This window comes from Hakea prostrata, chromosome 7, assembly GCF_041222555.1.
Source record: "Hakea prostrata isolate BN-2017 chromosome 7, UWA_Hpros_2, whole genome shotgun sequence".
NCBI classification, from domain to species: domain Eukaryota; kingdom Viridiplantae; phylum Streptophyta; class Magnoliopsida; order Proteales; family Proteaceae; genus Hakea; species Hakea prostrata.
The window spans coordinates 18783465-18807019 of record NC_142606.1 but is presented as its reverse complement, the minus strand read 5'-3'; the positions used below and the strand labels follow the sequence as shown (position 1 = coordinate 18807019).

Sequence of the window (23555 nt, the reverse complement as noted above, 5' to 3'; positions counted from 1 at the left end):
ATGAAAAGAATACAATCCTCCCACTTTAGAGGATTTGAAGTCAGATGAATAACCTGTCACTTGCCCATATACCCTAAGATCCAAGAACCTCAAATCAAACCTAATTCTATTTACTCTTATACAGTCCTGATTGGACCTGATTTCATCCTGTTAGATTTAATCAGTACAAAATTCACAACAATAATTTATGGTAGTTATAGATTATTTGTAATTTGGTAAAATGTTTTTACCACTTTGTTGATAGATTATATCAAAAGTTTGTAGGATGTTTATTACAGTATGTATTAATAAAATTACAACTTAATAACCATTTAATAAGTACGACTCATGACAAAACTACAAGAATCATTGAATTTTGACAAAAAGGAGAGAAAGGAAATGAAGATCTGGATTCTTCTTAATTAGCCATCTCATTCACAAAAGCTTTGAGATTCCTATCCGAAGAACCTCCCTCCTTTGCAGCTTCTCTTGCCAAATCCCTCCAATGCTTTGCATTCTTCCTCATCTCCTCATCCCCACTCTCTCCTTCCACCACCTTTTCCAAGCACCTCACAATCTCCTCACTCTCCACAATGCTTTCTCCATCTTCTTCCTTAACCTTCACCCTAACTCCAGTCTTCCAAACATCTTGGATTAGCTTCGCAGCTGTTGGCTGATCAGTCCATTGTGGAAATGCAACTACAGGTACTCCAGTAACTAGGCTCTCCAGTGTAGAGTTCCACCCACAATGTGTTACAAAACAACCCAAGGAAGGGTGAGATAGAACCTCTACTTGTGAACACCAAGAAACTATCAACCCTTGTCTTTTCAGCTCCTCCCATCTATTCAATATCTTGTTTTCTTCTTCATTTTCAGCTCCCTTGTCTGACCTGATGACCCACAAGAAGGGCCGGCGACTTTTCAACAATCCATCTGCAAGAGCTTCCAATTGTTGCTTTGGTAGCACAGCAATACTTCCAAAAGACACAAACCACAGAAGAATTAGGTTTTGAATCCAACCACTCTTTGTAGTCCGTTGAGTCTGCTTTGAATAGATCTGCTCCAAATGATTTATCAGATGGGTCCTTTCCATCTAAATAAGCCGACGGAATCAAGGGCCCTATGGCAACCATGTTAAGCTTATCAACAGCTTTAAGTCCTTGGATTTCCAATGCATCAAAGCTGTTCACAAGAACTGGTGGTTTGGGTTCTTGTTCAAGGATTTGAAAGTGAATTTTAAGTTCTTTGAGTGCAAAAGTGTAAGGGTTTGATGGGAGGAAGAAAGAAGGAATGTCACGATAGGTGAGAACCGGTAGCCCAGGGAGCTCTATTGGCAAGGAGGGGTCAGTATCATTAGAAAGAAGATCTCCATAGCCATTGAAATAATAATAGTAAATGTCAAGAACCGTTGCAGGTTGAATCCATAGCAGAGCTGAAGGGACTTTCAACTTAACTGCAACAGTACCTGCCCATGGTATTAGGGTTGTATAAACTATGCAGGTGAGAGGTGAACCTTTGTTGGAGAAGTTGAGAACAAGGTCAGTGACTGCTTTGGATCCATGGCGTTGAAGCTCGGACATATAGTGATCGACGTCGTCTGTAGGTTTCAAACCTTCATTGTAAGAATCGGAGAAAGGAGCAAAGGTGAGGCCATGGGGAAAGGATGTGTTGAACATTCGGCGGTGAGCAGAGATGGCGGTGACGAAGGTGACTCGAACACCGATGTTTATGAGGCGTTTGGCGAATTGAAAACTAGGGTTGATGTGGCCTTGAGAAGTGAATGTCACTAGAAGGATGTGTGGCTGCTCCATTGCTGGTGCCTGTGTGGTGGTGGTGGTGGGTCGACTTGGAATCACTGGTGACTGGTTGTACATGAATTACTCTATTGGGAAGGAAGATCTTAAGTAGAGATTCATGTATCACCCATCACGTTTGATCTTACGTTTTCGTCTCTGATTTTTTTTTTATTTTCATTTTATGATGAGATATGTGCTGGCGCTTTCACTGCAAAGTGATTAACATAGAAAAATAAAAATACAGACTATAAAGCTCAGTCATATAGAATCTATTGTAACATGATTAAGAAAATTCCATAAACCAATCATATGAATCCAACAGAAGATTAAGGTTTTTTTTTTTTAATCAATTATGATTCCCAATTATGTTCATTTAAAAGAAATAAGTACAAGAAGTTATTATAGGTCAACAATGAAAAAAAGTTTGATGAATTTGTTGAAAATAAATTATAAAATGAAAAATAAATTTGACATTAAAATAAAAAAGTATTAGAAAATGAGGGGAAAATATGATTTTTATAAAAAAAAAATGTATTGATTATTTTACCTTCATCTTAACTATAAAACTTTAAGTAAATTTGCACATAAATAAAGAGAATGAAATTCTCACCATAAGCCATAATGGACAAAAAGTATTATAATTGAGAATCTCATAATTGAAAATAATAATTGATACCAAAAAGAGATTTGGATTATAGTCCTACTTAAGAGAGCCACACACCTTGACAAAAAGGGCAAGAATAAAAGACACCACATGTTATTTATGTGGCCGAGAATTGATATAGTTTTGAAAGTTTTTTTAAGTTTTCTTGAGATTCTCTAATGTCTCAATTTTGCATTGCCTCCGTATAATCTTTGAGTAATACATATTTAATGACCCTTACTCTCAAGTCACGTCCCCTAGTCTTCGCATTTAAGGAAGGTGTTGCGTCTAGAACTTCTTCGAGGGCCGGATACTGAGATGACCACATGTTATTTATGTGGCCATGATGTGATGTTATGACACATGTTACATATCTATAAAGAAATGGATGGTCCATTTCCTTATCAAAAATGGACTAGATAAAATTTCCCTCCGATATATCGACTTTAAAGCAAAAAACAAGCTTACTCATGGAGGCCCAAGCCCATACAGGCCCACATTGATTGGATTAGTTTGGTCCGTCAATGTAATGGGCTCATAGCAACAACTGAAGACGGTCCAGCATCAAGATTTAAGTGGGCCACAACTTGAGTGGCCTCTTTATTCACTTTTCTTTTGGCGCGAAGATCCAAGCTTCTTTTCCTTCCCGCCCATTCCCGCCAAAAACATAATGTGGAAAACTGGAACTCGCAAACTATCTCGTGTGTGTTGCTGCGCAAATAATGGTTGCAAACGCAGACCCTAAAAGGAAGAACCCCAGAAAATACAGAATCCAAATCCCAAGAATCGCCATGGCAGATTCAGCAGGCGAAGGTTCAAAGACAAAGAAGCGAAAGCAGAGTTCCCCCGACTCCGCCACCGATCCCTTCTCAGGGATCCTTACTCGGAGGAGGTCGGAGATCTTCGTCCAGCGCAACAGATCGGGCCATGTTCGTTCCTATTCCCCCCACGCAAGAAAACGCAACACCAAAGTCCAGTTGCCTAATTGGTATAGGGGAAACCCTAGAGCATCCGACAGTGAAATTTTTGACAATGAAATTGTTCAAAACTCCATCAAGGATCTTCGTTCCAGGCGGGTTTTTTCTCCTGCTTCAATCACAGATGAATGCTATTCGAATGGTAGTAGTGAGATCTTAGAAGATGCGGGTTTTCAGAAACCTAAATTAGCTGATGTATTCTGTAAATCGGAGGTGGTGGAAAATGAGAGAAGCAAATTAGGTGTGGATTCTAATTTCCAATGTACAGAAACCTCGGAGATGGATGAATCTTGTCGAGGTGAGAAGAAAAGTATTGGGGAGAGTGAGATTTTGGGTGACATAGATGATATTACTGAAGAGTGGCTTCAGACAACACCTCCGGATGTTGATGTCTTCTGTAAATCGGAAGTAGAGAACAGTGGAAAGAGTACACTGGAGTTCGAGAACCCATCGAGCAGAAGAGTTTCAGACAGTAGTGGTGCCTGCATCAACATGGACAAGAATGATCGGCCCCGCCACAGGAGCAGGATGGTAAGCAGCTTCTTGTTTCCCGATTTGGACTCGAAGATTCAATGGTTATTATGTCTAATATTATAGAACTCCTAATTTGAACTCCTAATAATTAGCTGATGCCGCTTCTTCAGTTCTGGGTAGTTCATTATCTGATATGTGTTCAGGGAGGAGTTAATCATTCTCATTTCTTTGTAGCTTGCTCACTAAATGTAAATAAACTTTATAGTCTATCCCAGAAAGAAAAGGAGGCTGAATGATGGGGTGCGGCTACTTTGCAGGATGGTCTTGTTCCGTGTTCACGGATGAAGCTAGTTAAAAGCTCAAATTCCTTCAGCTACAGAAGATTGTTGCCATTTCTGATGGACATTGCAAAAGATAATTCGGGTAACTTCTTCCCCCTTAGGCTGTTTTACCTTTTTTTTTTTGAGAGATTAGAAATGGCTAGAGATTTTAATATCCTTGATTGCAAATCAATTCCTTTCAGCTGCTTTGGAAATTCGAGAATGCGTGAAGGTTGAAAAATCGTTGGGGGAAAAGCCTGTTCCGCCAGTTTCAGTTTCTTTGTCTCATGAAATTCCCGTGGTGACAAATACTAAGCCTTTGTCCCCAAGACATCCTGTGGGTTGTTTAGCTTCATACCCACCTGGAAAAAGTGGAGAAACAATTCCATTGAATGATTCATCTGTCCTTCAGGACTTGAATTTAGTGTCTCTTGGACAAACCAATATTGAATCTCAACTTCAGTATTTGCCTGAAAACAACCAAAGGACCATTGCAGCAGATGTAGATCTCGAGATGCTTCAATTTCCTGTCGCAAGAGCATCTAATCAGTCGGCTGAGTTATGCTCAGGTCCGCTAGAAAATAATCTAAACTCTGAATTACAAGGTGGAGATGTATTCTCCAATGGTGACTGTTTTCAGACAGTACCCCTTGATACTGATGTGACATGTAAATTGGAGGCAGAGGAGAATGGAAGAAGCAGAATGGGCTTTGATCCTCAAATTGCCGAAAAGCACCAATTGCCGGAGGTGAAAGATGAAAAGGAGTTGCTAGTGGACTCCTGTCAAGATGAGATGAAAGTTAATGGAGATGGTGTGGTAGTCTTTAGCGGTAACGAGTCTGTGGAAAAGTGGGTTCAGACAACACCTCCGGATGTGGATATCTTCTGCAAAGTGGAAGTGAAGGAGAATGTAGAGACCACAGTGGAGTTTGATTTACAGAGTAGAAACCATGCAATGGAGAATCCATTGAGTAGAAGGGTTTCTGACAATGATGGTTGTGTTGTCAAAGAGTTGTCTCACCATGATATGAACAAGAATGACTGCCCCCGAACTATGAGTAGGATGGTAAGGGGATTCTTGTTCCCATTTTGAAATTTAAGTTTAGATGGCAATTATGCTATATCTTATACTTCTTTCTCTGCAATTTTAGTTGAGAAATAGGGAATTATGAATTCTTCCAATTGACTTCTTAATTTTTCCTGACTTTGAACTTGTTCTGAAGTTCTCTTGGTCAAAGTCAATGAGTTGGTGTTATTTTGCAGGATGGTCTTACTTCTTGTTCACAGTTGAAGCTATTCAAAGCCCCAAATTCCTTTAGTTACAGACGATTGTTGCCATTTCTTATAGATATTGCAAAAGATAATTCCAGTAACTTCTTCTCCTTTCTGCTTCATGTTGAGATAATATTTGATAAATGGTAAAGGTTTCTGTTTCCTTCATTATGAATCAGTTCCATTTTCAATTTCTTTCAGGTGCTGTGAAAATTCATCAACATGAGAATATTAAAAAGCCTGTGGGGGAGAAGCCTGATCCAGCTTTTTTGTTTTCTTCATCCAAGGAAACTCCCATCAAAGGGGTCAGCACAGAACTTTTACATGTTGGACATCAAATGGATTGTTTGGCTTCTACTCCACCTGAAATACCGAGGGAATCTCCATCATCTGAGATTCAGCACTCAAATTTAGGGTCTACTAGACAACCATCTACTGAACCTCCCCTCCAGAATTTGCCTGAACGAAATTTTATTTCCACAGCCAATGACTCCATGATCACAACACCAACCAATTCGTTCAGTGAGTGTTTATCACAAGTTCAACAAGTAATGCCAAATAGTTCTAGTGAATTGTTTACTTGTAATACTGTGGATTTTATTCCAAAAGCAGATCGACCTGCTGGACTATCCATCAGCCCTCAAGCTAAGACGGTAGAACAGGGTGTTCTGCATATTTCTTCTCATCCTTCAATAGGAATTGAAGAGGACTGTATGTCAATGAAACTTCATGCTGAAGTCAAGCCTCTAGAATCCCCCAGCTTTTGTCAAGTTTCACCAAACTTTGGAGCTACTTTTCCTCCTTTAAAGCCAGTGGTTGGTCGTACGAAGGGGATTCTCAAAAGAAACCCACGAGGATGCAGGGGGCCCTGCACATGTCTGAATTGTTCCTCATTTCGCCTTCATGCTGAGAGGGCATTTGAGTTCTCAAGAAATCAGTTGCAAGATGCTGAGGAAGTGGCTATATCTCTGATGTCAGAGGTAAATTGCTTGAGGAATCTATTGGGGAAATTCGCTGACGCTTCAAAGGCACTTGATGCTTTTGAACTCAATCAGGTAATGTGACATAGATCCTTAATATGCCTCCTGGTTGTGTTCTATTTTGTTTCATAATTTGATTATAAAGTATTTCATATATCCTCCATGTAGTTTTATGGGATGGGCTTTTCATTTTGCGTTTTGAATATTAACCCTGAAACTGTGCTACCCATCCTGTCCTCTTGGACAATGTTTTTCATGTAATCCAGAATGCAAATAATTGTGAATATGTGGTGGCATTTTTAATGAAGAGAGCTATAGCTGCATGGCAAAAGGAAAAGACCTTTGTTAATTTTCTTTAGTGATGATCTTAGCCTGGGTGTTGGGTAAATAATGATCGACATGTATTGCATCTACCCATTATGGAGTCTAAAGTCAACTTTTATTTACATCTTCTTTTACCCTTTTTGCCTGGACAGCTCTGATCCACCTGAAGCACTCTCTTATGTATCTTAATTGAACTAGAGTTTTCTTTTTCTGGCCATCAAATGCAAATTTTATGGATATGCTGATTAAGATTATTTGACTATGTCAGCATGTTGTGGATCAGTGTTAGATCCAAGAGCCCATCCTGATACCCTTCGAAATTAATTCTTATTTTGCAGTATATGGTATTCAGAACAATTGATGGTATCTTGCTGAGATATATGCCTCGCTTACTACTAGGATTCTAGACGAGTTGCTCATTGTCATTCAATAACAATCCACAGAGATTAAATATGACATTTCTCTTATTGAGAGTCTAGGTGTTTTTTCCCCCTAAATATGACTCTTTTTTTTCTTCTTTTTCCTTTCAACACTTTTGCATGAAGGATGCAATTAGAGCGAATACTATCAAGGATAAGTGGGGAAAGGGGGAGTTAATAGGGACTTATTGTATATGGGCTCCTACCCTGTTGATTAGTCCCTGTGAGCCCTCCGGGCAATGGTTTTTATTGAACATTTTATAACAAATTTAGCTCTTTTTAATGTCTTTTAATAGAATTGACTTTAACCTGAAATATAAAAAAGATGGTTTCACAATAATCCCTGTTTGGAATTTTTTTAATCCATTTGCAGGTGAACGAAGCATGCACAAATGCCTTAGAAGTTGAAGAAATGGCAAAAACTCGGCTACTTCAAATGAATAATGATCTTAACATCCATTGCAGGATGACTGTAAGACTTATCTTGGCATTTTAGCCATGCATTCATGGCATTTTTAACAAAAAGCCCCTCTTTGCAGTCTTAGAACTTACTCCAATTGTTCCTTGACAGGGTTTGCAGCGGCCAAGGGTAAGCTTCGCAAATCAAGTTGAGAATTGTAGAATGAGCAACACAAACAGTTAGTCGAAGTACAGGTTAAGCAGAAGGAAGTTTCATGCTTCCATAAAATTGCAGTTGATTATTGTTAGTCTGTTTTGGAGACCTGTGGAGTTTGGCTCCAAGATCAGAAATTTCTTGCCAAGGAATGACCCTAAGTAAAAGGTTTGACATATAAATCAATGTATTGTACTTGTGGTGGATATTTTATAAGAAGCTGCAACTTGTGGGTTCTGATTGTAGCCCGCCCGCCCGCCCCCCCCCCCCCCAACCCCTGCCCTCCCAAACTTTAGAGGGACCATGAAGTTGCATTTAATCTCAGCCGTCTCACTTTGATGAAATGGCTTTTCATGCTTTTTCCTGCTTTTCTTTTATTATATTTTCAATCATCCAAAAAGTCTATTGAAACATGTATAGAATTTGCCTCTAGACTAAAGTTGTTCGCTCAAGTGGAATGAAAAATGGCATACATCAGTATTACTATCTTTTGAGGGATATTTGTACGAACATATGTAGCTTGTGTGTTCAGATTGTAGTTTTCTCCAGTCACTTCTCCGTGGGGTTTTTTTGAGTTTTCAATTTCTTTCTCACCTCAGCAAATTGAAAAGCAAACTAAACCAACAAAAATGCTTTTTAGTTTAAGGATAACAGAACACTTTCACTCTCAAAAAATATGGAATGTTATACAAATTTTAGTGATTCCTGTGGTTTGTAAAAGTAAGCTACAGGATTGACTTTGATGTTCTCCTTCAATTGCATAGCTTTAACTGCTGTGATTCACTGAATTTAACTTCAAAAAGTTCAAGTATCTTGACGAAGGTCACTACCAACATGGTTTCTTTCTTCTGCAAAAGAACATTGCATTAGCTTACAGCTAAACAAGCAAAAGTGCGACTGCCCAAACAAAATCAGAGCCAAACAACGAATCACAACATTATGAAGTTGACCTTCTAACTTCTTACTCCTATTAGGACTGTAGGAAGGAACACAGGAGCGCATCTGCTCTTGGATCTTTCTAAGTATTAATCACTAGGGCACACTTTAGGTCCTCATCGAGAGACATAATCCTTATTTATGTATTACATCATATTTTTAATCTACACGTACGAACACGGGTGGTCTTCAATTGAGAATCTCGGACCTCTTGGTAAATCAAGTAGATCATTAGTTTCTAAATAAGGATCAGGAAAGCTTACTTGGACAATGATGAAGTAAGCAAAATTATAATTAACTTCCCTCTGAAGACATGAATCTTCCACGACTACTGCAAGAATCCTTAATTGATCTCTATACTTCAGAAAAGATTCCTTTAAGATCCAATAATGGAACTTCGTTGGTTTATTTAATTCAATCGAGGACCTCGAGGTATGGATTATAATCATTATATTAACGAGTCTCTACAGTATTAAAATCCTAAGAAGATCTAGTAATCAAGTAAACTTCAAGTCAAAAGCCATATTTTAGGCTTTCTTCTCTCTTCGCTTTACGTAGCATGTTTATGGGGTTCTGCCATGCTCGTGCTCTAACTCAGATTTTACATTCAAATTTAGCAGGTGGTCCATGGTTTCATGATCCAAAAAAACAAAAAATGAAAGAAAATTAATGAATTAAATGGTTACCCATTAAACAATCCATCTAAAGTAAGTAATCTATTAGCTTTTATTATAGGAAGAAGATTTACAGCCCAAAGACAACAAATCAATTTGACAAATTAAAGAATATATATCATCGAACTTATAATATTAACATCACTTGCAAGAGAACCTGACGTTCTCGATCTAGTGGGTCTTGGAGCGTCTACACTCTCGTGGGCGACTCCTAGGAAATCGCTTACGATCTGTGCAGTAGTTGTAGATCATGTAATTCTTCTGAACCCATCTGATATATCTTTGGCCTTTCATGTTGAGCTGTTGTGATTTCCATGTGTTACCAGAAATAGCACTAGTACTTGTTGTCTTTGTATCACAGGAAGACACTCCAGAAGAGACAATGCAGGCATTCGCATTGAAGTTTCTATAGAAAGTATTGAATGGTGCTTCAGTCCAGTTAGTTTTGATAAGACCTCCTCTAGTTGCCCATTGATCGGCATCCCAGAGACTGGAGTAGATCTTCATGGGTTGAGTATGTGGGAATGCTACTCCTTCAGATTCCCTGTTCTTGAATTCTCTTATGGGAATGCTGTCCACCATGAATCTGCAAAGAAGAAAGATCAAAGTCATTAATTCTAGGCACTACAAGTATATATCTGAGCTAGGTTTTGATAGTTTCTGTTGCTTACATGATTCGTTGTGAATTCCAGAGAAGGGAGTAAGTGTGGAAGTCTTTGGTTGGGTCGAACCACAGATGGAACTGTTGCTCCCTGTTTCCCTTGCCTTGGCTAAATACATTTGTATGAAGAGTATATGGGTCTCCACTCAAGTTCCCCAAGAATTCAAAATCAATCTCATCATGCTTGTCTCCCTGAGATGATAGCTGCAATTGCAAAATGGGAATAAGAGCTGGTCAGTTAATGGAACTAGACTTTCCTGGTTGGAGTTGAGCCATATACAGAGAGTAAGAACTTACATAGAAAGTGGTGACAGTGCCAGCAGAGTTTCCAGGGACAAGCTTGATTTGCATATCAAACCTCCCAAATAGATACTGATTCTTAGATTCGAACCCAGAGCCACTGGTATTGTCAAGTGAAAGCTTTAGCAACTGGCCATTGTTTAGCATTTGACCACGGCCACCACCCCAAGTGATGGCGAAATCTTGATCTAAACGTGCCGCTGATGAGGCAGCCATTAAAGAGCTTGCCAGTAGTAGAACGAGAAGCATCATTGAAGCTGTAAGTGAAGAACAGAAAGATGACATGTTGATAGTACTGGGGGTTGGGAAGCTGTAGGAAAGATAAGAAAACTTGCGATGATTAGGCTTTAAGAGGTTGGAGGTTTATATAGAAGTAGAAGTGAAAGCTTGGTTTACTGGTGAAGGTGAGGGGGGACAGAAGCTGCTGTTGCATGGCTGGATGGCCTTGGGAGTTGGGAACTTCCTCACCTCTTTCCTAGTGGCTTTGTTTTTGATTTCATGTCTCTAAGCAACAACCAGGACGGTAAGTTGTATAGCTGTCTGCGTGTAGTCAACCCATTTTAAAATGATGTAGCGAGTTTCTTAGACTTTGGCTTTCACGAGCAAAAGTGGAACTTCAACTGGAGATTTAATTCTGGACCTTGCTCACTACAAGGAAGGTACGTAAGGTGAGTTGTAGCCTTGTAGGATAAGAACACCTGAAGCATTTGCATTTAAAATAGAGAAAAGATGGTCTAAGCCTCGGTTCTTGCTAGACCGGGGCATCTGATGTAGTGGTGCTGTGGTGCCCCGTGATGAACAGATAGATTGCAAATAAACATATCTTATTAACAAAGACACAGACTTATACATAAAGAGAGTAGAGCATAAGTCATACAGGGATAAAATGGTCACTGTACTTTATCCTGACACCCTCTCGCAAAGTCAAGGGTCCAGAATGGAGCTTGAGTTTGGACCAGAAAAACGAAAACTGAGTAACAGGTAAACTCTTTGTGAGAATGTCAGCTGGTTGGTTCGTAGTAGATAGAAAACAAACAGCAATCACCCTTCGCCACTTTATCATGCACAAAATGAAAGTCAATTCCGATGTGCTTCGTACGGCATGGAAAACCAGATTGGCAGAGAAATAGGTTGCCCCAATATTATCACACCACAACTTAGTAGAAGAGGGGAGGTAGAAACCCTACACAGTGAGAAGAGATTGAACCCAAGTGAGCTTGGTGGTGGCGAGAGCGAGAGCCCGATACTAGCTTTCCGTGCTAGAATGGGCAATAGCGGATTGCTTTCGAGATTAACATGATATGAGATTGTCACCAAGATAGTTAAGAAATCTGCCAGTGAACTTGCAATAATTCGGGCAACCAGCCCAATTGGTGTTGGAATAGGCTACAATGAAGAACTAGGCAATGAAGTCAATGAAGGGATTCATTTGTATAAGTAAACAATTAAACCCTTATAAAAATAAAAAAATTATGTTTACTGATAAATCTCCACCACTTGATTCTGCATCGTTTGATTTCATTTTGATTACGTGGCAAAATCTCAAAGAAAGTGTTCGACTATATAGAAATGGGTTGGGCTAGATAGGGTGTCAACAGTGCATGAAGTTTGGGCCAAAGGGGCAATTGAGAGGGTTCAAAAGAGTAAAGGAAGGGTAACAACAGCAGCAGTGGGGAAGAATTGCTGAAGTGGTGAAAGGATCATGCCGGGGATCAGAGACAGGGGCACTAGGGCTGGCAATGTTTAGATTAAGATTGACTACAGGATTCCACTTCAATAAAGCAAGACTTAAAACCATATTTGGACTAAGAGGAATAATTAATTATTCCATTTCTATGGGCCAATGGTTCAAAATAAAGTACAAAAACCATGGGAAAAATGATATTTTTTTTGGTTTTTTGTCTTTCGAAGTCCAAAGAAAAGAGGATTTTAGAAGTTCAAAGGAAAGGAGTTCGGGTTTTCTACTTGCAGGGATAGAAGATTGTGCCTTCTCGGTTTAAAGTTAAAGACGTCTTTATTCTGGCTTTAAGCTAAAGTATCATAGAAGGAATTTACTCTAAAGCAACATATCTTTAGCCCTTCCTTCAATTTAATTGAATTAATACTCACTATTGGTAAATTTTCAACTAATTTAGATTGACTCAAGTTAATTAGAGTTTCACACCCAAGAACAAAAGGGAAAAAAAAAAAAAAAATACAGACTAAAGAATATGAACGAGTTTTATTGGAATAAACAAGAAACAATATGCCTTTTTTTTTTTTTGGGTAAATGACAAGATACAATATACTTGATCCCTTCAATTATGGACAGGCAAAATTAGCCAAAGCAACAAATGAATTTAACAAATAAAAGAATGATCAAGGAATTAATATTAACATAATTTGAAGAGAGTTTGAAATTCTCTAATGGAGCTTGATTTAGCGTCTACACTCCCGTGGGCGACCATTGGAGAAGCGCTTGTAATCAGTGCAGTAGTTGTAGATCATGTGATACTTTTGAACCCATCTCAAATATCTTCGACCTCTTGCGTCCAGCTGCTGGGATTGCCATGTGGTATCAGTAGCTGCACTAGTACTCGTTTTTGAATCACAAGAAGAAACTCCACTAGACACCACGCAAGCTTTCCCATTGAAGTTTCTGTAGAAAGTCTTGAATGGAGCTTTTGTCCAGTCAGTCTTAACCAGCCCTCCTCTTGTTGCCCAGTCCTGGGCATCCCACAGACTTGAATAGATCTTCATGGGTTGAGTATGAGGGTATGCAACTCCTTCAGATTCTCTATTAGCGAATTCTCTGATAGGAACATTGTCTACCATGAAACTGCAACAACAAATTTTAGTAAGGAAAATCATTAATTCATAAGAGGAAGATTGGTTATGGTTGAGTTCAATAAATAGTTTTGAGGGTCTCTCTTGCTTACATGATTCGTTGTGAGTTCCAGACGATGGAGTATGTGTGGAAGTTCTTGGTTGGGTCGAACCACAGATGGAACTGCTGCTCCCTGTTTCCTTTGCCTTGGCTAAACACATTCGTATGGACTGTATATGGGTCTCCACTCGCGTTACCCAAGAATTCAAAATCAATCTCATCATGATTGTCTCCCTGAGATGATAACTGCAATTACAAAGTGGGGAATAATTAGAAGAGGTAAGTAAATGAAACCCAGGTTTCCTGATTGGAACGAAGTCCACAGCAGCAGCAGCGTGTATATAGTAGGAACTTACATAGAAAGTGGTTACAGTGCCGGCTGAATTTCCAGGGACGAGCTTGATCTGCATATCAAACCTTCCAAATAGATATTCATTCTTAGATTGGAAGCCAGACCCAGACGAATTATCAAGGGAAAGCATTAGTAATTGCCCCCTGTTGAGCATTTTACCACGGCCATTACCCCATGTAATGTCGAAATTTTGACTTAAATCGTCAGCAGAAACAGCCACCAAGGAACCTGCTAGTAGTAGACCAAACAACATCATTGAAACTCTAAATGAGGAACAGAGAACAACAGCCATGTTTTTGTAGCTGAAAGGTGGTGGAGATAAAAGATTAGTGATTGAAGTCTTGGGCAGAGGGAGAGATTATATAGAGAATAAGGGTAAGGAAGAAACATGGGTTAGCTGTTGAAGGGTTGGCATTAAAGAGAGTTGAGGGACCCCTGATTGTGCTGTTGCATGGCTGGATAGAATCCCTTGGGAGCAGGGAACTTTCCTTATGGCTTTGTTTATTCAAAATTCAAATATTATCATGTGTAAGCAACAACGGTTTGCGGCATACATAGCTGTTTGAGAGTCATCATATATATTAAAAAATTGCATGATGAAGTAGGAGTTTTTTGAGATTTGAATCATTTGATTCTATTTGCTGTCTTTCTTGAACGTTGGGCTTTAATGATGAAAATGAAACTTCACAGAGACTTTCTTCTTCTTGTTCCCCAGACTCCAGGGAACCCTAATTATCGATGTGAATCCAGGCAAGACATGACAGGTAAGTTAATCATATATATAATAACAATTGAGACAATAAATTTTCTGTCAAATGGAATGTTTTCATCTTTTGTTGTTTGACCAGAGATGTTTAACCAAGTGATTTCACGCCAACTCTTGGTTTCCCTTTGTTGGCGGGTTGGGGTTGAATTTTAACCCCTCTTATCCTGTTGGGTTACCAAATTATTGTTTAAAACTGGACAATAACCATAGCCAGTTGCAGGATTTTTGTGCTCTTTCTCGTCTTCTGGGTGATATTGATTGATTCACAGCATTTATATTGGAGTCCAGTTCCTTTTATCTTTCATAGGTAGAGGATGGCATCTATCTCCAATAAAGCATTATCTAGATATGCTTCATCAACATTGTGAATCCCTCACGCATCTAAGGAATTTGCGGATATTTTACCAAGAAGTTCGCCGTATGATAGAGTTAGTAGCATAATTTCAAAGAAGACTTCTGCCCCTCTTTTGTAATCAGGTTGAAACCCTTTAGTCATAGTTTGTTTGTTAGATAAAAAATGATGAGAAAAATAAACATGTGAGATTTACATGTAGTGAGGTGGGGGAGTAAAAATGAAAATATAGAATTTTGTGAAAAAAATTACAAATGTGTGTTCTACTTTTATTATACTGGTCATTTTTTCCATAAAGTCCCATAGAGTAGAAAAGTAAAGTGCCATGTGAGCATACAATGTTCTTTAATCAATAAAGTTTGTTTGCTTGACTTTTTTATTCTTATATTAAACCAAACAAATCATGCTTTGAAATTTTATGAAAAATTTTATTTTTAAAACGTCACTTCAAATTCTTTCAAACAAATAATACCATACAGGAAGTTAAAACTTAAAAGATTTTTTTGGTAGAAACTTAAAAAATATATATATAATATTTGAAATGAGAGAGAAAGAGAAGAGTATATCATATGGGATTCAATCCTCTGCAATGAGAGGCCATCTAGAGCCACTTCTCAATGAGTGCCACATGTCCCCTATTTGTGATAGGGGGTTGTGTAGCTACGTGTCGGCATTCACAGGTTGGGTGGTGGACGGTGAGTGTAGGACTAGATGGGCAGCCGCACATAAATGTTTTTGTGATTGCGGTCTCGAGACGTCACATAAAAATGATATATTTTTGCATGGAGTTAGGTCAACCACTTACATAAAATGTATTGCAAGTTGATGTTGGATTGTGGATGCCATGAACTATGATCACGTACTAAATGAATTGAAAAATAAAAAATCATGGTATGAGGTCAAGATTTCGAATCCTTATTGGGGTCTGAGATAAAGTCTTGTTTATTTGAATTACATGTAATAACTATCCGGATGTAGTCAAAGTGCACATACATTGGTCTCGACGAACCTTAAGTCTTAAAAAAAAATAATAAAAAAAAAATCATACAATATGGCCGAAAGATTTTTTTGTTTTTGTTTTTCCCCATTCGTACAAGCCTTTAGAGCATGATGGTAAACAAAATTAGAGATATCCAGTTGCAAATTAGGTAAACAAGTTTTACTAGAAGATTAACGAAGTAGATAGGCCAAGGAGTCCTAGGGAAGGGATTGACAAACTCTAATCCTACCCTCCAAGTTAAAGGTAGACACATGTTTTTCGCAAGACACACCCTAATCCTTCCTTCGAAGCAGTTTTTTTTTTTTTTTTTTTGGTTCAAAGGGACTTTATTAAGCCGGGGAATGGGATATTAATATGTCTCAGCGAGAATCGAACCCACGACCTCTTCACTAAGAAGTGTTGGTTTCAACCACTAGAAACAGTTCTGCGTTGGCTCCTTCAAACCAGTTAATAACATCTCAAGTGGGTCCAAAGTATTGATGCATCATCATCACTGGCTAAAAACATCTGCTTACCTTGGATTAAGCATTGCTATTGCGCATTTGTGATTATTGTCCCTGCAATTATAAAAGGTCATGCAGAGCATTCAGTAATAGTTGAACTAAATTGAGATAATTCATTTAGACTTCCGTCATTTGTTTGTGGGTATAAGCTTTCTTCTTAGAAAAGTGTGTTTTAAAGTGGTGTTAAATAGCTCAAAGTAAAGGGAGTTTGGATTCTCTCTTTGGAGGGGCTTCCCTATTAATAGTGCCTAATGAATCCTAGGATTCAGTCACTTGTAATATTTTAATTCAAGAATGTCTTTCGATGAGCGTTTTATCCCAACTTTAAGGCTATAGTAGCAGAAGGGAGATTTGTTGAGAAGCATAATTTTAACTCTTCGGATTCAACTAGTTAAGACTGACTCAAGTTAGAGTTCTCCCACAGAGAGTAAAAATAAATAAATAGATAAATAAAATTAGATACAATACACTTGGTTCCTTCAATCATGGACAGGCAAAAATAGCCAATGCAACAAATGAATTTAACAAATAAAAGAATGATCATGGAATTAATATTAACATCATTTGAAAAGAGTCTGAAAATTCTCTGATGGAACTTAATTTAGCGTCTACACTCTCGTGGGCGACCATTGGAGAAGCGCTTGTAATCGGAGCAGTAATTGTAGATCATGTAATTCTTCTGAACCCATCTCAGATATCTTCGACCTCTTGCATCCAGCTGCTGGGATTGCCATGTGGTATCAGTAGCGGCACTAGTACTTGTCTTTGAATCACAAGAAGAAACTCCACTAGATACCACGCAAGCTTTGCCATTAAAGTTTCTGTAGAAAGTCTTGAATGGAGCTTTTGTCCAGTCAGTCTTAACCAGCCCTCCTCTAGTTGCCCAGTCCTCGGCATCCCAGAGACTAGAATAGATCCTCATGGGCTGAGTGTGAGGGAATGAAACTCCTTCAGATTCTCTATTATTGAATTCTCTGATAGGAATGTTGTCTACCATGAAACTGCAACAACAAATTTAAAAAAGGAAAATCATTAATTAATAAAACGAAGACTGGTTATGGTTAAGTTCGACAAATAGTTTTGAGGGTCTCTTGCTTACATGATTCGTTGCGAGTTCCAGACGATGGAGTATGTGTGGAAGTTCTTGGTTGGGTCAAACCACAAATGGAACTGCTGCTCCCTGTTTCCTTTGCCTTGGCTAAACACATTAGTATGGACGGTATATGGGTCTCCACTCATATTACCCAAGAACTCAAAATCAATCTCATCATGATTGTCTCCTTGAGATGATAGCTACAATTACAAAGTGGGAATTAATTAGAAGAGATAAGTAAATGAAAACCAGGCTTTCTAATTGGAACAGAAGTATAGCAGCAGCAGCAGCAGAATTTATGTATATAAGCAATTGGAACTTACATAGAAGGTGGTAACCGTGCCAGCAGAGTTTCCAGGGACGAGCTTGATCTGCATATCAAACCTTCCAAATAGATATTCATTCTTAGATTGGAAGCCAGACCCAGAAGAATTATCAAGGGAAAGCATTAGTAATTGCCCCTTGTTGAGAATTTTACCACGGCCATTACCCCATGTAATGTCGAAATTTTGACTTAAATCGCCAGCAGAAACAGCCACCAAGGAACCAGCTGCTAGTAGTAGACCAAACAACATCATTGAAACTCTAACTGAGGAACAGAGAACAGCCATGTTTTTGTAGCTGAAAGGCGGTAGAAAATGTAGATTGTAGCTGAAAGGTGATGGAGATAAAAGAGTTGTGATTGAAGTCTTGAGCAGAGGGAGAGATTATATAGAGAATATGGGTACGTAAGGAAGAAAAATGGGTTAGCTGTTGAAGGGTTGGCACTAATGAGAATTGAGGGACCCCTGATTGTGCTGTTGCATGGCTGGATAGAATCCCTTGGGAGTTGGGAACCTTCTTTATGGCTTTGTTTATTTGAATATTATCACGTTTAAGCAACAACGGTTAGCGACATACGTAGCTGTTTGGAGAATCAGACCATATTAAAATATTGCATGATGAAATGGGAGTTTTTTGGGGTTAAAGCAGGAATGCTCGAACTTTTATTCTATTTGCTGTCTTATTTGAACGTTAGGCTTTAATTAATGGTTATGATTAAACTTCAGAGACTTTCTTGTTCTTTTTCTCCAGGGAACCCTAATTATCGATGGAGTCCAGGCAAGACTTGATAGGTACTAGGTAGGTTATATTATATATAATAACAATGGAGGAAATAAATTTGCTGTCAAGTGGAATGTTTCCACCTTTCGTTCTTTGACCAAAGGATGTTTATCCACAAATTATTTCATCTCTTCCTAAGCTTGATAACCTTGGCCAGTTCTACCCAGAATTAATCTATCTAATTCTTAAAGATGAAATAATCTTGCAGAAAAAAAATGACTCAGAGATGGCTAAAAGTTATGGTTCTCTTCGGCAGAAACTTAAACAAGAGATAATATACGAAATATGAGAGAGAGAGAGAGATCATAAGACGCGTATCCACCAACTCTGGTAGGCGGTTTATGTGTCGGCGATGGCGCGTGAAGCGGTGGCCGGCGACGCTTGTTTATTGTTTTCTGATTGCGGTCTCGAGACTCCGCATTATAAAGATTCTTGCATGGGGTGGAGGTCAACTATTTACATAAGATGTATTATACGTTGATGGTGGATCACAAATGCCATGAACCATGATTACTTGGTGCGGCAAATGGATTAAAAATTAAAAAACGTAGTGTAAGGTTAAGAGTTAGATTCCCTTAGGGTCAACAAAAATCTATGTTTAAATTATATGCAATAATTATTCTTCCATAGAAATACTTTAAGTGCATGTTAGTTAGTCCAAACAAACTTCTGTTTCAGAAGGAATAAAATAAATAAAGGAAGGAGGTAGGAGGGCAGTCATATGAATCTCTTGGTTGATCATTCTTAAAGATTTACCATATTTACTCAATAAAATCTGAATCATCCAATAAATCACCTAATTTTTTCTCACTACTTGTTTGTTAGTTATTTTAGTGATAAGAAGTTACCAATAAGTAGTGGGATAAAATTTAAGTTATTTAACGAGAAGTTCAGATTTATTGAATGCAAGCGTTTTGCTAACATATTCTTACGGTCGTTTAGCCACATTTATGCCAATAATAAAAATCATCATATAATATGGCAGGCAGATTTTTGTTTTGCACTAGGACAGTTTTTAGTCACACAACTCTCAAGATCGCACTATGTCATTGATAAGAGTGTAAATCCTCTCTACCCAACAACTTGCCTCCTATCTCCCCACCCTCACAGTTGGAATTGCGTATGTACCACCCAACTTGCCTGTGTCTCCATCCTCCCACACTCGCAAAGGCCTCATTGTATAGGAGTAGGCCATGTGTCAGGTCGTATGTGAGTGTGGGAGGATGGGAGCACGAGCAGGTTGGGTGAAGAGGATTTGGACTCGTGTTCCATAGGCAGACTTGTGACAACCCAACTGTGAGGGTGGAAGGATTGGGGGGGGGGGGATAGCCTGCCTCGGTCAATCAAAGTATGAGTCCAGATCCAGGCAAGACAGTGTAGTCCCACACTTATGTGAGTGTGGGTGTATGATTGTGTGGGCAAGCTGGGTGGAGAGGATCCAAATTATCAAAGTACAGTATGTGTAAATGATAATTTTTACTTTTATACTCTAGGACTTTTGATTTTTCAAATTTGTAGTTTCAAACCCATACAACTCTTTTCTGATCCTCTCCATGGGGATATGTAGAAATCAAGGTCTACTTGCTTCATTTACAATGTTATGCAGTGGTTCTCTTGGTACTTGCCCTAATCACACTGACTTATATGCTTCCATCTCGACTTGCAAACATTATTTTGAAAGAGGTCTCGAAGTGAGGGTTGTAACTTGTAAGAGCCAAAAGAACCTTTATGGTGTTGGTAAACTGCTTTAGTGTTGCGGAATCATGCGGCTTATAGTCCAGATTGAAACTTGTGGTCAAATGAAATCTCGACCACTCATGTCATCTTGTTTCTCGTAAATGATTTTTTTATGATGGAGTTTAACTGTAAAAAGAGTGGTTGAAATTTCGTTTTGAACAAAAGTTTCAATTTTGACCGTAGGTTGCACGATGCTACGCAATAAGTAGAGCTCATGGTGTTGAAGGTTGTTTCAACCTGTCAAGGGAAGGTAGAAGAACGTTTCTATATCTTTGGGGTTACTTACATAGAAAATTTAGTGTTGCTTACCATCTTAGATGAAAGTTAAGAATTCTTGTTCAACTTTGCCAACTAATGCAATCTCAATGTTAGACAGCACAAACAACACCAACAGCACTAGCTAGTAGACAACATTAACTCTTGTTGTGTTCAGGTTCATTATAATCTTACGACCAATTGCAATAACCTCTAGTCTTATTTGGTATTGTTCTCTGTGTTCAGTTTTTTTATTTTGAGTTTTTTGCATAGTACTCCCTAAGCTTAAGTAGGGCTCAAATTTGTGACTGCCCCTTATATGGTATATAACTATATATTACATGGGCCTTTTGATTAAAGTTAAATATTGCAAGTTACCTCTTTTAACGGTCAAGCCTTTTGAATGTTAAGTTTGTGTTATAAATTGTCTAATATATCTTCACTTGATGACTCAACCATAGGTGGGTGAAAGGATTCTCATATAAAGGACAATCACGAATTTGAGCCCCACTTAAGGGGCGCCATGTAAAAACATTATTTATTTTTATTTATTTATTTGTTTTTTTCTCTCTCGCCGGGGGAGAAAGTTGTGTTCAGGTTGATGTAGGAGAGCACACAAGAGGACATGCTTTTGGGTGTTGCGAAGCTCGGGACAGAGAGCCTGAAACTTTCTCTTCTGTAGGGTTTTGGCGATAAGAGACATAAAAATATAGATAACTCTTTAAGAAAGAGGAATTTAAGTATCCCATGATGACTTTTATTAAAGTAGAAATGCAAAGCACAGAAGATACACAATACTTGGTTCTTCTCAATTCGCCAAGGCTACAAATCAATTTCACAAACAAAAGAATAATCCTGTATGGAATTAATGTCACATCTCTTGAAAGAGAGTCTGGAATTTCTCTAATGGAACTTTTAACGTCTACACTCCCTTGGGCGACCATTGGAGAAGCGCTTGTAGTCGGTGCAGTAGTTGTAGATCAAGTAATTTTTTTGAACCCATCTCAGATATCTTCGACCTCTTGCATCCAGCTGCTGGGTTTGCCATGTGGTATCAGTTGCAGCACTAGTACTTGCTTTTGAATCACAAGAAGAAACTCCACTAGACACCACGCAAGCTTTCCCGTTGAAGTTTCTATAGAAAGTTTTGAATGGAGCTTTCGTCCAGTCAGTCTTAACGAGCCCTCCTCTTGTTGCCCAGTCCTCGGCATCCCAGAGACTGGAATAGATCCTCATGGGTTGAGTATGAGGGTATGGAACTCCATTAGATTCTTTATTATCGAATTCTCTGATAGGAATATTGTCTACCATGAAACTGCAACAACAAATTTGAAGAAACAAAATAATTAATGTATAAAACGAAGATTGGTTATGATTGTGTTTGATAAATGGTTTTGAGGGTCTCTAGCTTACATGATTCGTTGTAAGTTCCAGATGATGGAGTATGTGTGGAAGTTCTTGGTTGGATCGAACCACAGATGGAACTGCTGCTCCCTATTTCCTTTGCCTTGACTAAATACATTTGTATGAATAGTATATGGGTCTCCACTCAAGTTACCCAAGAACTCAAAGTCAATCTCATCATGATTATCTCCCTGAGACGATAGCTGCAATTACAAATTTGCAGTTAATTTGAAGAGATAAGTAAATGAAAATGGGCTCCAAAAGCTTCACCATGTCATAAGTTGAATCAAATTCTTTAACCTACAGGACTCCATTAAGCACATTAGTTAACACTATTTGATTTTTAGAGAAGTACAGAGCAGTAGCAGCGTTATGTATAAATGCAATTGGAACTTACATAGAAAGTGGTTACAGTGCCCGCGGAGTTTCCTGGGACAAGCTTGATCTGCATATCAAACCTTCCAAATAGATATTCATTCTTAGATTGGAACCCAGAGCCAGAAGAATTGTCAAGCGACAGCATGAGCAATTGTCCCTTGCTGAGTATTTTACCACGGCCATTGCCCCATGTAATTTCGAAATCTTGATTAAAATCACCAGCAGAAGCAGCCATTAAGGAACTTGCTAGTAGTAAACCAAGCAACATCATTGAAACTTTAAATGAAGAACAGAGACCAGCCATGCTTGTAGCTACCAAGATGGTTGAGATAAAGCGTTATTTGGTGACACCATAGGCGGAGGAGATAGTTTATATAGAGAATAAAGAAGAAACATCAAAACCTGATTGTGCTGTTTCATGACTGGATGGAATCTCTTGGGAGTTGGGGAACTTTCCTTCTGGGCCTGTTTAAATATTTCAATGTGTAAGCAACTATGGTTTCCCATGTACGTAGCTGTTTGGAGAGTCAAAGCAAATTAATTAAATATGATAAAATAGCTATTCTATTTGCTATCTTTCTTGAACGTTGGCTTTAATGATCAACATGAAATTTCCATGAAAACTTTGTCCATGTTCTTCTTCCCCAGGTAGCCCTACTTATGGGTGGATACTAAGCATGACATGATGGGTTGGTTGTATATATATCTGTATGATTGAGACACTTTACTTGGATCAATGAAATGTTTTTATTTTTTTCTTGGTTGACTCTTGACTGTATCGACATTTCAAAGCTGTCTACCAAAAAAAAAGACATTTTAAAGCTGAACAACCTTGGGCAGTTCTACCTGGAATTTATCTCCTTCAATGAGAAGAAAGATTTCATGTTTACAGGCAACTGGATAACAACTAAGCTAGTTCTCCGAAATGTTAAGGCAAGAGTATTAATAAATCGCTTATGAAAGAATTTATTTAAGTGTTCAAATCCTTTTAATAAAAGAAAGTACATATAAAAACTTGTAAATTTTTGTCAACTAGGCCAATCTCTTGAGGTTGTAATTGTGTATTTTGATAGTTGAGAAGCTTGTTCGAGAACCTCTTATGTCATGTTTCTGCACTGAGTGGTAGCCCATGAGTTGAAGGAATCGATGTTAATCCCCTATATCTTATTTTTATTTTGAGAACCACATCAAATAGATTTTTGCATGAGGTGATTCTACCATTTACAATTTGATACATTACAAATTCATATTGAATTTCATTATCACATAGCAAACAGTATTGGATTTCATGCATAGTTATAGGAGTAACAATATGTCAATACTATGTCTCAATCACTACCCTGTGAAAAGTCTTGAGCAGTTAGATCTATGTACATT

The 23555-nt window shown here is 38.4% G+C and overlaps 6 protein-coding genes across 7 annotated transcripts; 1 reads left to right on the top strand and 5 right to left on the bottom strand.

Annotated features, from left to right (window-relative positions):
* Window positions 1-265: 265 nt before the first annotated feature.
* Window positions 266-1830, bottom strand: LOC149010306 (phloretin 4'-O-glucosyltransferase-like). Its single transcript, XM_089162181.1, is given in 2 exon segments — window positions 266-968; window positions 970-1830. Coding segments are annotated over 2 exon segments (1392 nt in total). The 5' UTR covers window positions 1791-1830; the 3' UTR covers window positions 266-397.
* A 1255-nt stretch (window positions 1831-3085) lies between these two features.
* Window positions 3086-8049, top strand: LOC149010305 (uncharacterized). 2 transcript variants are annotated; one of them, XM_089164090.1, is made up of 8 exons: window positions 3086-3926; window positions 4187-4292; window positions 4393-5255; window positions 5453-5558; window positions 5663-5983; window positions 6074-6516; window positions 7558-7656; window positions 7756-8049. In XM_089164090.1, the coding sequence occupies exons 1-8, from the start codon at window positions 3141-3143 to the stop codon at window positions 7825-7827; spliced, it is 2796 nt and encodes a 931-aa protein (XP_089020216.1). In that variant the 5' UTR covers window positions 3086-3140; the 3' UTR covers window positions 7828-8049. The 2 variants fall into 2 exon arrangements, with proteins under 2 accessions (XP_089020216.1, XP_089020215.1); XM_089164089.1 differs by having other exon boundaries at window positions 5663-6516.
* A 1350-nt stretch (window positions 8050-9399) lies between these two features.
* On the bottom strand, window positions 9400-10683 carry LOC149010304 (putative xyloglucan endotransglucosylase/hydrolase protein 23). Its single transcript, XM_089160914.1, has 3 exons — window positions 10366-10683; window positions 10079-10272; window positions 9400-9993 (listed from the first exon to the last, which is right to left on the bottom strand). The coding sequence occupies exons 1-3, from the start codon at window positions 10651-10653 to the stop codon at window positions 9579-9581; spliced, it is 897 nt and encodes a 298-aa protein (XP_089017040.1). The 5' UTR covers window positions 10654-10683; the 3' UTR covers window positions 9400-9578.
* Window positions 10684-12588: 1905 nt separating this feature from the next.
* LOC149010303 (xyloglucan endotransglucosylase protein 1-like) lies at window positions 12589-13903 on the bottom strand. The gene is made up of 3 exons (XM_089160915.1): window positions 13591-13903; window positions 13287-13480; window positions 12589-13186 (listed from the first exon to the last, which is right to left on the bottom strand). Exons 1-3 carry the CDS (start codon window positions 13876-13878, stop codon window positions 12787-12789), a joined length of 882 nt encoding a protein of 293 aa, XP_089017041.1. The 5' UTR covers window positions 13879-13903; the 3' UTR covers window positions 12589-12786.
* Window positions 13904-16767: 2864 nt separating this feature from the next.
* Window positions 16768-17964, bottom strand: LOC149010302 (xyloglucan endotransglucosylase protein 1-like). Its single transcript, XM_089161170.1, has 3 exons — window positions 17624-17964; window positions 17307-17500; window positions 16768-17208 (listed from the first exon to the last, which is right to left on the bottom strand). Exons 1-3 carry the CDS (start codon window positions 17909-17911, stop codon window positions 16809-16811), a joined length of 882 nt encoding a protein of 293 aa, XP_089017296.1. The 5' UTR covers window positions 17912-17964; the 3' UTR covers window positions 16768-16808.
* A 3183-nt stretch (window positions 17965-21147) lies between these two features.
* On the bottom strand, window positions 21148-22507 carry LOC149010301 (xyloglucan endotransglucosylase protein 1-like). The gene is made up of 3 exons (XM_089160976.1): window positions 22198-22507; window positions 21810-22003; window positions 21148-21711 (listed from the first exon to the last, which is right to left on the bottom strand). Exons 1-3 carry the CDS (start codon window positions 22480-22482, stop codon window positions 21312-21314), a joined length of 879 nt encoding a protein of 292 aa, XP_089017102.1. The 5' UTR covers window positions 22483-22507; the 3' UTR covers window positions 21148-21311.
* Between the last annotated feature and the right edge of the window lie 1048 nt (window positions 22508-23555).